The following is a 17506-nucleotide window of genomic DNA, read 5'->3' as shown; positions in this document are numbered from 1 at the left end:
AATTTTACTTATTTCATCAAGTTCAAATACAACTATATACAATTTAAAAGTCTATTGCATAAAGCACGTAAATATAATGTCTTTAGCAAACATAATATAATTTGGAGCACTGATATCTATATATCTATAATGAAAATCACAGATGGGATTATGATACCCACTGCAGAAGTATGAAGGGGATTTTGTAACACCCAATCATTTTTCAGTGGAGGGGATTTTGATCAAGGGGATTTTGATTTGTTAACTTATTTAGCATTGGAACAAGGAAGAGTTCTGTGACTCTTTTCCTTGTGTGTTTTATAAGTCATTATATTCATTGGTTTTAATTTCTGTGTTAACACTTTTGAATATTTGACCGCTGCTAACATCTGAAATCTCTTGTTATTAGCTCACCTGAACAATTGTGATCGCTCACCGTCCAGTGTCTGTCAGCCGTCTGTCTGGCCACACTTTTCTTTAAACAACATCTCTTCTGTAGTGAAACCATTTTGTACGAGGGGTGATCACGAAGTTTGTATAAATATACTGTGATTTGTGTTCTATTGCTAATAAAGAATTGAAAATATACTACAATAATGTGATAATGAATTATGATACTCCCTAATAGATATTATACGAATCTATTAAAAAGTTTGATAGTTACATCGATCCCAAAATAGTCACTATGTGTTACTTAGCACACACCAAGAACGTAAACGACATCAAATAATGTCACACATCATCCAGGTCCAATGAACGGCGCACTTTCTCTACGTAGTCACCTCGCAAGGCTATACATTTCTGATGTCTTACAATCCACTTGGTAAATGTCTCCCGGTACATGTCTGTGTCAAGTTGTAAAACTTTTCAACTTCCCTTACAGAAGAAAAAGGCCTGCTGCGTACTCTTGCTGTGTACATACAGCGTATATGATGCGTACATGATGTGTACTGAAATCAAGGGCTTTAAATAGTACGCAGGATATACACCGCACATACACCGATAGTACGTTTGTAGTACACTTTTGACATGCAAATGAGCTCTGCCGCATACTACTTGCTGCGTACATGCTGTGGACTACATAGTACACATGATGTACGCTGGAGGAATTTAGTATGCGGGAAATAGTACGCAGCATGTACGCGGCACATACACTTTTCACATGCAAATGAGCCTGCGGTGTACTACCCCTGCGGCGTACATGCTGTGTACTCCTGCGGCGTACATACTGTGTACTCCTGCGGCGTACATGCTGTGTACTCCTGGCCCGAGTCTTGTGGCGTACATGCTGTGTACTCCTGCTGCATACATGCTGTGTACTCTTGTGGCGAAACTGCTGTGATAATGTAAGTTCCTTACCCCACCAACTTTTGTATGCAAATGCTGATCATTTGGACAGAAAAAAAGAACAGAAAAAAGATAAGTGACATGCATCAATAAGTATTTACCCTTACCAAAATAATGTAGATTGATGTTATCAAATAAATTAGTATGCTTTTCTTCATCCACTTTTCAATGAAATAAATCAATTTTTGTAGCATGTAATTTGGTAAACATTTGAAGAAAATGGCGTAGCTGCATCAAGGGGAAACAACTTTAATGCAACTAAATATAAGTGTTATGATTTATTATAGACGATGTGTGCGTAGTATGTATTTATTATACGCCCGAAGGGACGTATTATGTTATGACGCTGGTGTCCGTCTGTCTGTTTGTCCGTCTGTCCGTTAGCAATTTCGTGTCCGCTCTGTAACTCTTGAACCCCTTGAAGGATTTCAAGGAAACTTTACACAAATGTTCACCACACCAAGACGATGTGCAGAGCGCAGGTTTTGGATGTCTCGCTTCAAGGTCAAGGTCACACTTGGGAGTCAAAGGTCATATCAGTTTATTTCGTGTCCACTCTGTAACTCTTGAACCCCTTGAAAGATTTCAAAGAAACTTGACACAAATGTTCACCACACCAAGACGACATGCAGAGTGCATGTTCCGGATGACTTGCTTCAAGGTCAAGGTCACACTTAGGGGTCAAATGTCATATCAGTTTGTTTCGTGTCCGCTCTGTAACTCTTGAACTGCTGGAAGGATTCCAAAGAAACTTGGCAGAAATGTTCACCACATTGTAACGATGTGCAGAGCGCATGTTCCGGATGACTCACTTCAAGGTCAAGGTCACACTTAAGGGTCAAAGGTCATATATGACTTTGCTTTGTGTATATTGCTCTGTATTGCAGTGCTCTTGTTTTTATTTGGCAGATCTCTTTTTTGTACTTACAATAATTTTTTTTTTTTAATTACTTCCCTTTTATGTTACTATAAATAGCATATTTTGAAACTTTTTTATTATTGGCTGTAGGGAAAAACCGAGACCACTTTTCTGTGGTACAACATGGATGGTACCTCCAATTGTAAGGTGTATTTTTACATACCTGTACCTGATAAGGATTTTTTTGTAGACTTTGAATATTTTTTTTTGTGGACTTAGATTTGTTTTTTGAAGTTTTCCTTTTGTTGTTCCAGTCCTTTGGGGCTACAACAGTCAAGTTCTTAAAATTTTGCTCCCATCCTATGATGTAAGCCTTCGGGCGTATATTGCCCCGCTTGGCGGCGCTCTTGTTTTGATTAAAATCCATCTGAGAACAATCTAGGACTGGAATTATGTAAGCATTTATACACTTTTACGTCCGTAAAAAGTAACGCACGAAAAAATTTTGGATTGATTTTTTCCAATGGGGCGAGCGCAATTAGCCAAAAACGTTCTGAAAATATACGAGCGGCAAATCTGATGAACAACTTTTTAATTTGGCAAGGCCTTAATGAGTTAACATAATGAGCATTAAAGCCTTTATAAAACATGATAGAATGGTGTTTTGCTTAAGAGTATTCAAATAACAGTGAGAGCTATTAATTCTTCTCATTCGGGCGCTGTTGAGGCATTATCTTGGTATTTATTTCATGTGTTACAAAATGTAATGCAACGAAGTTCAAATAAGGCTTTTCAATTATCCAAGTTAGAAAGCTCCAGGATTAATTCAAAATGAAAAAGAATATATTTTTACACTGCATGCAAGGTGCAGCTCAGAAATCACTAAGATGTAAGCTTCAAAAATGAACATTGCAAATAGTTTGGCAAATTTTCATTGTTCAGAATACCGGTAATCTGAACTATTCTATGCTATTAAGATAAAAGTTACTCGGAAATCAAGTTCTTGCTTCCAAAAAAAAAAAATGTACAAATCCTTCCTGCATGAAGTGTACTTCAGACTTTTACCTAAAAAAATTCAAAGTATAAACACCAAAAGAACATGAACAAGTCCCTCCCACATATATGAAGTTTACTTCAGACTTTAACTTATAAAAAAAGCAAACTAAGTATAAATGCCAAAAGAAATTGTACAAATCTTTCCCGCATATATGAAGTGTACTGCACAAATTTCAAAGTATCTGCGGTGTACATGCAGTGTACTATTTTCTTGTACAAGTCCCTCCTGCGTACATGCAGTGTACTCCTTAAATTTTCAGAGTCTGTGCTGCGTACTTGAAGTGTACTAGTGACCTCCTGCGTACATGCTGTGTACTCGTCGAAATAGTATGCGGCATGTACGCAGCATGCGGTGTATGTGAAATGTACTCCTCTGGCGTACTACTGTGTTCGCGGCATATACACAGCAAATAAGCAGCATGTACGCCACAGAGGCTTGCTTCTGTAAGGGTTGTTGCCAATATCAAATCAGCAACGTCTTGGAAGCGTTGTCCTCGGGGGAAGTCTTAATCTCGGAAAATGTTCTGAAATCCATGGGCGCTAAGTCAGGGATGTAGGGAGGGTGTTCCAAGAGTTTAAATCCCAGTAAAGTAATTTCTAACTGTGTACAGTTGGCCCTTAGATGTGCAGGAGCATTATCCTGATGCAGGATTACCACATCCAGGTCCAAAGCCGGCCGTTTCCTCTTTTGATAAGAGCATTGACGAGATCCTATTTAATACCTGAAAATCAATGTGTTTCAGTCAGCAATGCTGGCGGTGATTTTTAAATACAAGCAAGTATTTTAATATAAAATAAAGTAAATACTATTATATGAACATTTTAATTTTATATCTTTATATTTTATTAATAAATTTATTAGTTACATACGTGGGTTGCATAGATATTGACTGTTGCGTAATAGTCAGCATTCACCGTTCTGCCGTCTTTGACTCTGTGCCGAAGGATCATCCCGTAGTGATCCATGAAGAAAATGAACATCTCTTTTCCGCAGCTTCTTTGAACCCGAGCTTTCTTTGGTGGCAGTGTTCTTGGAGTTTTCCATACCAACGATTGGGCCTTCGTCTCTCCGGATTATAGTGATGAAGCCAAAATTTGTCTGTAGTCACTATTCTATCAAGGAATTTGCCACCTGCAGCGTACCACTCCAAGAATGCAGCTGAACACCTTGCACGTGTCTGCTTTTCTTCATCTGATAGCAACTTCGGGACCCAGTGCGCAATGACTTTCAACATACCTAGCTCTTTCGTAAGGATCCCGTGCGTAGTTGAAAGAGATATGTCGAGTTCACTCAGTCTGGCAATCTGTCTCAAAGTTTTTCATCTGTCTTTCTGGATGATACCCCTCACTTTTTCTTCAACACTTGGAACCACTATCAAAGGCCTATATCTTCTCTCTTATCGTCTTCAATTGATTTCCTGCCATTCTTGAATCTTTTGTGCCATTTGTAGACAACTCCCGAGCCAAACTCCTTCAAATTATCGCACATTTTCATAATTTCAATCATTTCAGCTGGTGTCTTTCCTATTCCGACACAAAATTTATTGACGCTCCTAAATTCAATGTCTCCAGTTGACGTCATGACTCAAGTACGGTTTCCTTGACTGTTCAAACAAACAAGTTGCTATTTTCAAACCGGATGTAGAAAACAACGTTGAAGTTTACGTAAATGACATCATGATGTTGATGTTGAACGTTTAAGATTTGTGCAGATTTTTACTGTTAAGAAAGATGTAAAAATGGTATTATTTAAGGTGAATGAATGATAAAAAATATACACATTTTGGCGTGTGCTGACTAGGGCCTGATGGGTTGCCAAGGATACCGTTAATTGTAGCTACAGTTGGCCGATTATTATTTCGCTCCATATTTTATCTACAATTAAATTGATCTTTTTGATAATGCAGTTTCAGATATATTGGTATAAAAATAAATAAGTTAAGAGCAATTTGTACGAACTTCGCGATCACCCCTCATAGAACTGTTGATGAAACTTGGTCTGGATGTTCTCTGGGTGGTTCCCTTCCAAAGTTATTCATATGGTTCCGCTTGGTGGCAGCCCAGCAGAGCTAAAAATAGAAAAATCTTCAAACAACATCTCATCCTGAACTGCTGGTCTGATTTTGAAATAATTTCACACAAGTTGTTCTTATGTAACCCTCTACCAAGATTGTTCAAATTATACAGATTCATCAAAAAACATGGCCGCCAGAGGGCATGGTCACCTTTTCCCTGTATGTATATAGTGGAAACATCAAATATCTATGAAAGTGCTTGCCTGGTTTAAAAATAGTTTCACACAAATGGTCAGTGTGTGACCCTCTACCAACAGTTTTCAGATCATTTCCATTCGTCAAAGAACATTGCCGCCAGGTGGCTTGGAAACTTTAAAAATCTTCTTGTATGAAACTGGTGGCTCAAAAACTACAGTGCAGCCTCTACAGAGCGGCCCTCTGTACAGCAAAAACCTCTCCACAACAGCATCATCAAAATTTCCCATAGCTGAAATTTACTATCAATTTAACCGCTATAGAGCAACAACCTCTCAACAGAGGTCAATATCTGCATCTCCCAAAGGGTATTGCTCTGCAGAGGTTGCACTGTACTGTCCCGGTTTTAAAATGATTTCACACAACGAAATGGTCCTTGTGTGACTTTCTGCCAAGATTTTTCAACTTTTTCCGATTCATCAAAAGAAACATATGGCTGCTTGTGCATAGGTCATCAAGATAGATGAAAGAAAACTAAATGAACTGATTTGAGGTGGAAGTTCATATTATATAATAACATTATTTCTAGTTTTACATTGGAACTGTAACATGTATGCATTTCTGTGACACAAGCAAATTAGTGGCTTTTGATTTCTATGAAAAGTGGCTGTTATTTTCTGTAAAAGATGGTTCAGTAATGTTAAGTTAAAGGTAAAAATTACTGTTAAAGGGCCTTGACTATTAGTTCTGTAAAAGGGGACAGCTGATTTCTGTGAAAAATGACTGTTAACTTCTGTGCAAGGTAGCTGTTTATTTCTTTATAAGTCAGCTGTTAATTTTGGAAAACAACTGTTAAAATTCTTAAAAATGGGGCTGTGGATATCAATAAAAGGCAGTAATTAATTTCTGGAAATGGTAGCTGTTGATTTCTGTCAAAGGAAGAATGTGGCTTTTAATTTTTGTAAAATATTGGTATTAATTTCTTAAAAAGGTTGCAACTGATATCTGTAAAAGGCAGCTGTTACTTTCTGTAATAATTATTTGTTAAATATCATCTGGAAGGAGTGGCTGTTAATTTCTGTAACAGGTGGCTGTTGATGTCTATAAAAGGCGGGTATTAATTTCTGTAAGAAGTGGATATTTATATGTGAGAGGTTAAATTCTCCAAAATGGAACCAGTTAATTACTGTAAAAAGTGCTAATTTCTGTAATAGGCTTCTATTAATTTTTATGCCCCCTGAAGGAAGGCATATAGTTTTTGAACCGTCTGTCTGTCTGTCAGTCTGTCGGTCTGTCAGTCTGTCCGCAATTTTCGTGTCCGGTCCATATCTTTGTCATCGATGGATGGATTTTCAAATAACTTGGCATGAATGTGTACCACAGTAAGACGACGTGTCGCGCGCAAGACCCAGGTCCGTAGCTCAAAGGTCAAGGTCACACTTATACATTAAAGGATAGTGCATTGATGGGCGTGTCCGGTCCATATCTTTGTCATCGATGGATGGATTTTCAAATAACTTGGCATGAATGTGTACCACAGTAAGACGACATGTCGCGTGCAAGACCCAGGTCCGTAGCTCAAAGGTCAAGGTCACACTTAGACATTAAAGGATAGTGCATTGATGGGCGTGTTCGGTCCATATCTTTGTCATCGATGGATGGATTTTCAAATAACTTGGCATGAATGTGTACCACAGTAAGACGACATGTCGCACGCAAGACCCAGGTCCGTAGCTCAAAGGTCAAGGTCACACTTAGACATTAAAGGATAGTGCATTGATGGGCGTGTCCGGTCCATATCTTTGTCAACCATGGATGGATTTTCAAATAACTTGGCATGAATGTGTACCACAGTAAGACGACGTGTCGCGCGCAAGACCCAGGTCCGTAGCTCAAAGGTCAAGGTCACACTTAGACGTTAAAGGTCATTTTTCATGATAGTGCATTGATGGGCGTGTCCGGTCCATATCTTTGTCATTCATGCATGGATTTTAAAATAACTACGCATGAATGTGTGGCACAGTAAGACGATGTGTCGCACGCAAGACCCAGCTCCGTAGGTCAAAGGTCCTAAACTCAAACATCGGCCATAACTACTCATTCAAAGTGCCATCGGGGGCATATGTCATCCTATGGAGACAGCTCTTGTTGTAAACTGTAATTTTTAACAGTAAAATGTGGATGTTAATTTCTGTAAATGTTCTGTTAATTTCTTTGAAAGGTGGCTGCTAGTTCTGTTAGACATGTTAGCTTCCCTTCAGTTGAGACACCTTGACCTTCGCAAAAGGCAGCTGTTGATTTCTTCTAAAGGTGACTGTTAATATCTGTAAAAGGCAGCTGCTGATTTCTTCAAAAGATGGCTGTTAATTTCTGTCAAATGCAGTTGTTGATTCTGTTCATTACTATAAAAGGTTCCAGTTACTGTTTATTTCTGTAAGATATTGCTGTTTTTATGCCCCCGAAGGGAGGCATATAGTTTTTGAACTGTCGGTCTGTCAGTCTGTCCGCAATTTTCGTGTTCGGTCCATATCTTTGTCATCCATGGATGGATTTTCAAATAACTTGGCATGAATGTGTACCACGCAAGACCCAGGTCCGTAGCTCAAAGGTCAAGGTCACACTTAGACGTTAAAGGATAGTGCATTGATGGGCGTGTCCGGTCCATATCTTTGTCATCCATGGATGGATTTTCAAATAACTTTGCATGAATGTGTACCACAGTAAGACGATGTGTCGCTCACAAGACCCAGGTCCGTAGCTCAAAGGTCAAGGTCACACTTAGACGTTAAAGGTCATATTTCATGATAGTGCATTGATGGGCGTGTCCGGTCCATATCTTTATCATTCATGCATGGATTTTAAAATAACTATGCATGAAGGTGTGGCACAGTAAGACGATGTGTCGCGCGCAAGACCCAGCTTCGTAGGTCAAAGGTCCTAAACTCTAACATCGGCCATAACTATTCATTCAAAGTGCCATCGGGGGCATATGTCATCCTATGGAGACAGCTCTTTTTTTTTTCTGTAGTAGATACACCTTCAGGACATAATATATAGGTTGTATTTTCTGTGGTAGGTACACTTTCAGGACATATATTGGTTGTATTTTCTGTGGTAGGTACACTTTCAGGACATATATTGGTTGTATTTCCTGTGGTAGGTACACTTTCAGGACATATATTGGTTGTATTTTCTGTGGTAGGTACACTTTCAGGAAATAATTATATAGGTTTTATTTTCTGTGGTAGGTACACTTTCAGGACATAATATATAGGTTGTATTTTCTGTGGTAGGTACACATTTAGGATATGTATAGGTTGTATTTTCTGTGGTAGGTACACATTTAGGACATGTATAGGTTGTATTTTCTGTGGTAGGTACACATTTAGGACATGTATAGGTTGTATTTTCTGTGGTAGGTACACATTAAGGACATGTATAGGTTGTATTTTCTGTGGTAGGTACTCATTCAGGACAATAATAGGTTGTATTTTCTGTGGTAGGTACACTTTCAGTACAATAATAGGTTGTATTTTCTGTGGTAGGTACACTTTCAGTACAATAATAGGTTGTATTTTCTGTGGTAGGTACACTTTCAGGACATAAATAGGTTGTATTTTCTGTGGTAGGTACACATTTAGGACATCTATAGGTACTTTTATCTGTTGTAGGTATGCATGTGGGAAATATGAGGTGATATAGTTTACATTAATTTTAATATTATATTAATTATATCTTGAAAAATAAAGAAAAAATTAGGAAAAGAGGAATATTTGGCTTATTATTGTGTTTATTATTTAGGTGATAATTATGTAGATGAATATTTTAAGTATAAATTTCCTGTTACATCAAATGATGTCAGATGACTTAAATGCCTTTGTTTATGAATGGATATTAAGTGTAAAACTTGTTGTGACTTCCTGAACAAAAATTTCCTTTGACGTCTCCATGCATACCACAGCATACATATTTATATTTGATAAAATTTGTGTGTAGACATAACAACAGTTGGATATTCTTTGCAAGCTACTTTGTAATTTAACAAAAAAATATGGTAAATATAATTATCATTTTTGAGACACCAAAGTATTAGCAGTATGAGATGAAAATATGTTTTATAGAAATTAATATCTGCTAAATTAAGAATTAATGTGTTCATCTTTAGCATTGATTGTAAGTGAACAATGATTTCAGGTTGACCACCTAGATTTATCTTTATTGTCGGTCTATCACGTTTCCAGGGTAGCACTGATTATGTGTTTATCTTGATTTCATAATTGTATGTTTAAAATAATTCCAGGGTATCCACATGGATGATCAAGGGTCGCCGATATCTCCTGTGATATCTCCAGTAAGAACAGCAGTGTCCCCAGTCTTTCCTATCATCTCTGCAGGGTCAAGGCCAGCAAGGTCAGAGGGAGATGTTGTCAGCATGAGACATGGGGTCACCGTAACCAAAATCCCAAAAAATAAAATAGACAATACAGTGGTTCCAAAGCCTCATAACAGAAGATTTACAGAAGATCCAGTTACACAGAAAAGTATAAGTTCTGTAGTTAAACAAACTGAAGGCATACAGTTAGATGAGAGTGATTTAACTAACAAAAGAGTGACAGATGAAATACAGAAATGCAATATAGATAGGAGAGGTAGAAATAGACCTAGACTGAGCTTACCTGTGCCAGTGACACTTCGTGTTGATGAAGACGAAGGTCTTGATGTAGGAGATAGTAATTCAGACTTGTTTATAGCTAGCTCACAGGAATGTCTGCAAGACAGTAGTAAACAAAAGCAGAACAACCTTGATAAAGATCTGTTGCATGTCGATACAGAGGAATCTTCAGGAGAAGAAAGTTCTGATTCAGAAAATGTAGAGTTTTCAGTAAGCAGTGAAACAGAAGGTAAAACTGCTGAGCATGTCAAACGGTCTAAAGTAAAAGACTCCAAAAAGAAAAAGTTACAAAGTCTGCTACCATTATTAAAACGAAGTCAGAGTCTTGGATGTAACACAGATTTAGTTCAGGAAGATTCAGAACATGCTAAGCAATGTATGGAAGGAAAACTGTCAGTGGTATGTATAAAACTTAGTTAAGACATATCATAAACAGGTTTAGTTATAGAATCGTATTCAAATGACAATGTTTGCATTTCTTATCAATGTTCTGAATGATAAATCTTTTTTCAAGTAATATCTGTGCAACTTTGGAAGAGAAATATAATATGCTCCAGGTGCCAAAAGTTCCAGAGGCAGTAGAAGTTGATTGCATTAATCAATTTAACAGATGATAAATAGTTCTTCTTAGGTCTTTAAAAGTGGATAGAAAAAGCACACCCAGACAACTGGTTCAGGCTGAGGGTACTTTGGAGTATCTCTTTAAAATGGTTCTATTTTAAGCTCACCTGTCACGTAGTGACAAGGTGAGCTTTTGTGATCACCCATCCTTCGTCTGTCCATCCACAATTTTTTGCGAACACAATAGAGACCACATTTTGCAATTAATTAGTCCCCTACTGGTTGAAAACCAGTTTCGGGGACTATAGGAATGCACTTTTCCATCATTCCGTCCGTCCACAATTTCGTGTCCAGTCCATAACTCTTTTATCCATGAAGGGATTTTAATATTACTTGGCACAAATGCTCCCCATGATGAGATGACATGTCATGCACAAAACCCGGACCCCTAGCTTAAAGTCAAGGTCACAATTGGAGGTCAAAGGTCAACAGGGCTTTTTTCCTGTCCGGTCCATAACTCTCCCATCCATGAAAGGATTTTAATATCACTTGGCACAATCGTACTCCATAATAAGACAATGTGTCATGCACAACTTTCAGACCCCTAGCTCAAAGGTCAAGGTCACACTTGGCAGTCAAATGGTAACATGGCATGAACAGGGTCTGTTTCGTGTCTGGTCAATAACTCTTTCATCCATGTAGGGATTTAAATATTACTTGACACAAATGTTCCCCATGATGAGACGAAGTGTCTTGTGCAAAACCCGGACCCCTAGCTCAAAGGTCAAGGTCACAATTGGAGGCCAAAGGTCAATAGGGTTTTTTTCCTGTCCAGTCCAGAACTCTGTCATCCATCAAGGGATTACAATATTACTTGGCATAAATGTTCCCCATGATGAGACGACGTGTCTTGCGCAACACCCAGAACCCTAGCTTAAAGGTCAAGGTCACACTGAGATCAAAGGTCAATATGATTTTTTTTCCTGTCCGGTCCATAACTTTGTCATGCAAAACAGAATGAATTTGTCTGGAGCATTTCTTCTTTATGCATAGAGGGATTTTAATGTAATTTGGCACAAATGTTCACCACCATGAGACAAATTGTCTTGCGCCAGAACCAGGTCCCTAGGTCTAAGGTCAAGGTCATACTTAGAGGTCAAAGGTCAAATTCAAGAATGACTTTGTCCCGAGCATTTCTTCATGCATGGAGGGATTTTGATGTAACTTGGCACAAATGTTCACCGCCATTTCTGCCTTAAATTAATGGGGCATGGAGATAGCACTGCGCATGCGCAGTAGTTCACACTTGCCAAGGTATCAAGTGGGGAAGAAATAATTAAGCTATGCTATGATTGCCTGCTGATAACATGTTCTACTTTTAATTTCATGGTAAAAGTTACGTAAGATGCAAGGCTGTCGATTTTTGCACTAATTTTATTCTATATCTATTGGAATTATCAAGAATTTGTGTTAGACGAAATTCGAGTTTTTTATAGTCGACCTCGGTTTGCTTTCGTAGTTGCTATTGAAAGTCGGGTTATGTTGCATGTGCAATTTTGAAGAGGTGAATGATAAAGAAATGTGTAGAAATAGTTTAATTACTTATTTTGATATCAAATTAATAGCAAAACACCGTGAAAATATTTTTTACCTGACGGGGAAAATAACTTCTTTTAGTGACCACATTTGAGGCCCCATGGAACCCATATTTTACGTCACAACGCGATGCTGATTACAACATTGGATGCAGAAGGAGCTGAATTTTGTGCAGTGTGGGCTTCATTTATGTCAAATATCTTTTTAGGGAGTTATGGAGCCGAAATATGTAAATGTGTCCGGAAAATGGTTCCCAACCAGTATACCTAAACACATTTTTAAGTAGGGCTGTCATTGATTGGGTCTTAGGCATATCGACGATACAAATATCGACGATACTGATATATCGGAAGACAAATATCGACGATACATCGATATATCGATTACAAAGTTAGATTAACAACCAGTTTGTTCATGTGCATGCTATATACCTTCTTGTTATAAGTTAATGTTATTTTTAGCTCACCTGTCACAAAGTGACAAGGTGAGCTTTTGTGATCATGCGGTGTCCGTCGTCCGTCCGTGCGTGCGTGCGTCCATAAACTTTTGCTTGTGACCACTCTAGAGGTCACATTTTTCATGGGATCTTTATGAAAATTGGTCAGAATGTTTATCTTGATGATATCTAGGTCAAGTTCGAAACTGGGTCACGTGCCTTCAAAAACTAGGTCAGTAGGTCTAAAAATAGAAAAACCTTGTGACCTCTCTAGAGGCCATATATTTCACAAGATCTTCATGAAAATCGGTCAGAATGTTCACCTTGATGATATCTAGGTCAAGTTCGAAACTGGATCACGTGCCTTCAAAAACTAGGTCAGTAGGTCTAAAAATAGAAAAACCTTGTGACCTCTCTAGAGGCCATATATTTCAAAAGATCTTCATGAAAATTGGTCAGAACATTCACCTTGATGATATCTAGGTCAAGTTCGAAACTGGGTCACGTGCCTTCAAAATCTAGGTCAGTAGGTCAAATAATAGAAAAACCTTTTGACCTCTCTAAACACCATATTTTTCATAGGATCTGTATGAAAGTTGGTCTGAATATTCATCTTGTTGATATCTAGGTCAAGTTCGAAACTGGGTCAAAAACTAGGTCAGTAGGTCTAAAAATAGAAAAACCTTGTGACCTCTCTAGAGGCCATATATTTCACAAGATTTTCATGAAAATTGGTCAGAACGTTCACCTTGATGATATCTAGGTCAAGTTTGAAACTGGGTCTCGTGCCTTCAAAATCTAGGTCAAATAATAGAAAAACCTTGTGACCTCTCTTAAGGCCATATTTTTCATGGGATCTGTATGAAAGTTGGTCTGAATGTTCATCTTGTTGATATCTAGGCCAGGTTCGAAACTGGGTCACGTGCAGTCAAAAACTAGGTCAGTAGGTCTAAAAATAGAAAAACCTTGTGACCTCTCTAGAGGCCATATATTTCATGAGATCTTCATGAAAATTGGTCAGAATGTTCACCTTGATGATATCTAGGTCAGGTTCGAAAGTGGGTCACATGCCATCAAAAACTAGGTCATTATGTCAAATAATAGAAAAACCTTGTGACCTCTCTAGAAGCCATATTTTTCATGGGATCTGTTTGAAAGTTGGTCTGAATGTTGAACTTGATGATATCTAGGTCAAAATCGAAAGTCGGTCACATGCCTTCAAAAACTAGGTCAGTAGGTCAAATAATAGAAAAACCTTTTGACCTCTCTACAGGCCATATTTTTCATGGGATCTGTATGAAAATTGGTCTGAATGTTCATCTTGATGATATCTAGGTCTAGTTTGAAACAGGGTCATGTGCGATCAAAAACTAGGTCAGTAGGTCTAAAAATAGAAAAACCTTGTGACCTCTCTAGAGGCCATACTTTTGAATGGATCTCCATAGACATTGGTCAGAATGTTCACCTTGATGATATCTAGGTCAAGTTTGAAACTGGGTCACGTGCCATAAAAAACTAGGTCAGTAGGTCAAATAATAAAAAACATTGTGACCTCTCTAGAGGCCATACTTTTCATGGGATCTGTATGAAAGTTGGTCTGAATGTTCATCTTGATGATGTCTAGGTCAAATTTGAAACTGGGTCAACTGCGGTCAAAAACTAGGTCAGTAGGTCTAAAATTATTAAAATCTTTTGACCTCTCTAGAGGCCATATTTTTCAATGGATGTTCATGAAAATTGATCTGAATGTTCACCTTGATGATATCTAGGTCAGTTTCGAAACTGGGTCACATGCGGTCAAAAACTAGGCCAGTAGGTATAAAAATAGAAAAACCTTGTGACCTCTCTAGAGGCCATATTTTTCATGAGATCTTCATGAAAGTTAGTTAGAGTATTCATCTTGATGATATCTAGGTAAAATTCAAAACAGGGTCAGGTACCTTCGAAAACTAGGTCAACAGGTCAAATAATAGAAAAACCTTGTGACCTCTCTTGAGACCATATTTTTCAATGGATCTTCATGAAAATTGGTCAGAATTTTTATCTTGATAATATCTGGGTCAAGTTCAAAACTGGGTCACATGAGCTCAAAATCTAGGTCACTATGTCAAATAATAGAAAAAAACGACGTCATACTCAAAACTGGGTCATGTGGGAAGAGGTGAGCGATTCAGGACCATCATGGTCCTATTGTTTGTTTTATTGCCTACTTTTCATATTACTGTTTGATTGTGTTGTATTTGTGTTTATGAAATAAATAAAAATTAATAAAGACTGCTACCGTACAAGTTTAGACATGACCTTTTTAGACAACTTCTGTTACTTAGGCCACATATTTGCAGACAGAAAAGTTATTTTTGTAGGGATAACGCATGTTTTTTCGTGTTATATATATAACATCTGCAGAATCCCTAGGGATTGGTTGGTGCCTGAGCCCGTTAGGGCGAGGGTACCAACGTATCCCGAGGGATTCTGCAGATAGTTATAACACAAAATGAACATGCGCTAACGCTATTCTAGCATGAAACGCGTAAAAACTGATAAATGAATACATTGTCACTCAACGTCATTAAATTTCCACGAAAATGCGCGGGAATGTCTGAGTTATTTATTTACGTTGACGTCATTTCGTTTTGAATTATCCGTTTTGGGGCCGAATGGCGTTTACGCTTTGCCACGGAACGCACATATATAAAAAGGTGTTATAACAGCACGCGAGCGCGAGAATCTCCTTGTTAACACACGTTTTCTGTCCTGTTAACACACCCCCGAAAAGTGACAATAACAGCAGTTTTATGCTAGAAAGAGTGTTTATTTGGACAGATTTTTTTTCCTGTAAAATATCGATTTTTAAAAATGAGAATCGATAATTGATCGACCAAAAAATATCGTTGATATATCGATATCGTTTCTATCAATGACAGCCCTATTTTTAAGGGATAAAAAAAACATGAGAAAAGTAAGGGTTATGAGTTTCTGCCTGTCACATTTGTTTACTTCAGAGTTACATTAATGTTTTTCATGTTGTAAACAGAGTCAGTTGAACAAACATCATCTTTAATTGGAGCGACGTCAATGTCTTAAGTATATACCAGAGACATGACATTATATTTTCACTCACATGACTCAAACATGTTACAAAACATTAATGGCTTTGTAGAGCAAAATGTATTTGTAGTAGTGAATCTTCATACAATAATGTATTATCACTATCATAAAACTTGTTAGAGAAGAGAGCACCTGTGTGGTGGATTATTTAACACAATGATAGAAGACAGTTGTGTGTGGTGGTTGAGTCACTGTGTTGCTCACACTTTGTCCATCTCATATATAAAGGAAGCAGGCAGGGAGATTGCAGCGCACAGTTTAATATTTACATGATACAGTAAAATGTTGAAAATTTGGTTTACTTTAAAACAAGAGAGACTAAGAAAGGTAGGGCTTCTTTGAAGTCTTGTTAAAATTAATGTATCTGACTTTTGATTATTTATTAGACAGAGAAATAAATACATTCTGTATGTAAAAATAGAGGGTTGGGTAATGCCATTTGTATCTATAGTTAATGTAAAATGTTTCAGGATAAAATGCGAGAGGCAGGTGATGTAAAACGAATGATTCATAAAACATGCAGTGCTGATGCAGCCATGATGGCCACAGACGTTCTTCCTATTGACCCGCAGGAATTTGTGAAAAATAAACAAAAATCTTCAATGTAAGTTACTTCTTATTTGTTGAAAAGAATGATGTGCTCGTTCAAATTTAATCTTTAAATCTCTAGCTTGTTTCAATGAGAAAAGAATATTCTTAGTAGTTAAATGAAAGTGGAATGTTTCTATTCCTTTATAGTGAAGTCATCAAAGTATGCTATTGTTCTGTTCAATTAACAGGTGATGTGGTACAGATTAATCACTGTTGTAATTATTTCACAGAAATATTTTGTTGCTGGCCGGTGAGATTTTGTGGTAATATTGACATTATGTAACATGTTTTATAAATTGTTTTGTACAGAGCAAAGAACATGCGTAAAAAGTTCCAGAAGTTAAAGAGACGCAATACAGATTCCCTACTTGGTGCTGCAATTTTGAGCGTAAGGGGTACAACGAAAATCACTCAATCCAATGCAATAGAATGGGCAACTTCATTTGAAGCTTTACTCTATGATAAAAGTAAGTACCTATTCCCATTAGTTGTAATCCCTGATAAAAGTATCCATTTCCCTTCATCAGCTTCTTCCAGATTAAGCTATAAAATATTGTATTGGCTTAGTTATGGTGGCTGATTTTTGCCCTTTCATTATTTTATTCTGTCACAATGATATACGATGTTATGGCACCCCGCTGAACGTCCTCATGGTGCCCCAGCAACGTTTGCCATAAGCCCCAACCCGCCTGACATTGCCTCACGGAATATCGCACTGCCAGACATTATCTTTTTGCCTCCTGGAATGATGTTATATTAATTAGATAGGAAATAAAAGTTAGTAAGCTTTGATAATTATGATATATTTGTTAGTCCCAGGTGTTACCAGAGGAAATTACTCACCCTTACCACCACACCTCTCCCCCACCCCAGCCTTCAATCCATCAGTTAATCTATCAGTGACACTTCTAATTACAAGATTTTTTATGACATATTGACAGACAGAGGGAAAAATGCATTCGTCTATGTTCCTGCCCATCTGTCAGTGCATCTAAATTTTGTTGTCGTACATAGGGTATGCTTGTGTCGGAAAGATTCATGTGATCCTGACCGTTGCCCAACCCCCTCAGACAAGTGTGACATTGATCTTT

General features: G+C 37.7%; 1 protein-coding gene across 3 annotated transcripts in view; it reads left to right on the top strand.

Annotated features, from left to right (window-relative positions):
• LOC123554778 (regulator of G-protein signaling 3-like) overlaps positions 1 to 17506 on the top strand; it is a 55189-nt gene that overhangs the window by 32723 nt on the left and 4960 nt on the right. For 2 of the 3 annotated variants that reach the window (XM_045345122.2, XM_045345138.2), the window contains 3 exons: positions 9752 to 10522; positions 16295 to 16428; positions 16725 to 16882. In XM_045345122.2, coding sequence (XP_045201057.2) covers positions 9752 to 10522; positions 16295 to 16428; positions 16725 to 16882 — 1063 coding nt within the window. Of the gene's footprint in view, positions 1 to 9352; positions 9506 to 9751; positions 10523 to 16294; positions 16429 to 16724; positions 16883 to 17506 lie in introns of those variants that run through there. The other variant, XM_045345131.2, reaches the window with a different exon arrangement.

Source organism: Mercenaria mercenaria, chromosome 15 (assembly GCF_021730395.1).
Source record: "Mercenaria mercenaria strain notata chromosome 15, MADL_Memer_1, whole genome shotgun sequence".
Taxonomy (NCBI): Eukaryota; Metazoa; Mollusca; class Bivalvia; order Venerida; family Veneridae; genus Mercenaria; species Mercenaria mercenaria.
Note: the sequence above shows the minus strand (reverse complement) of the source record. Positions and strands in the feature narration are given on the sequence as shown.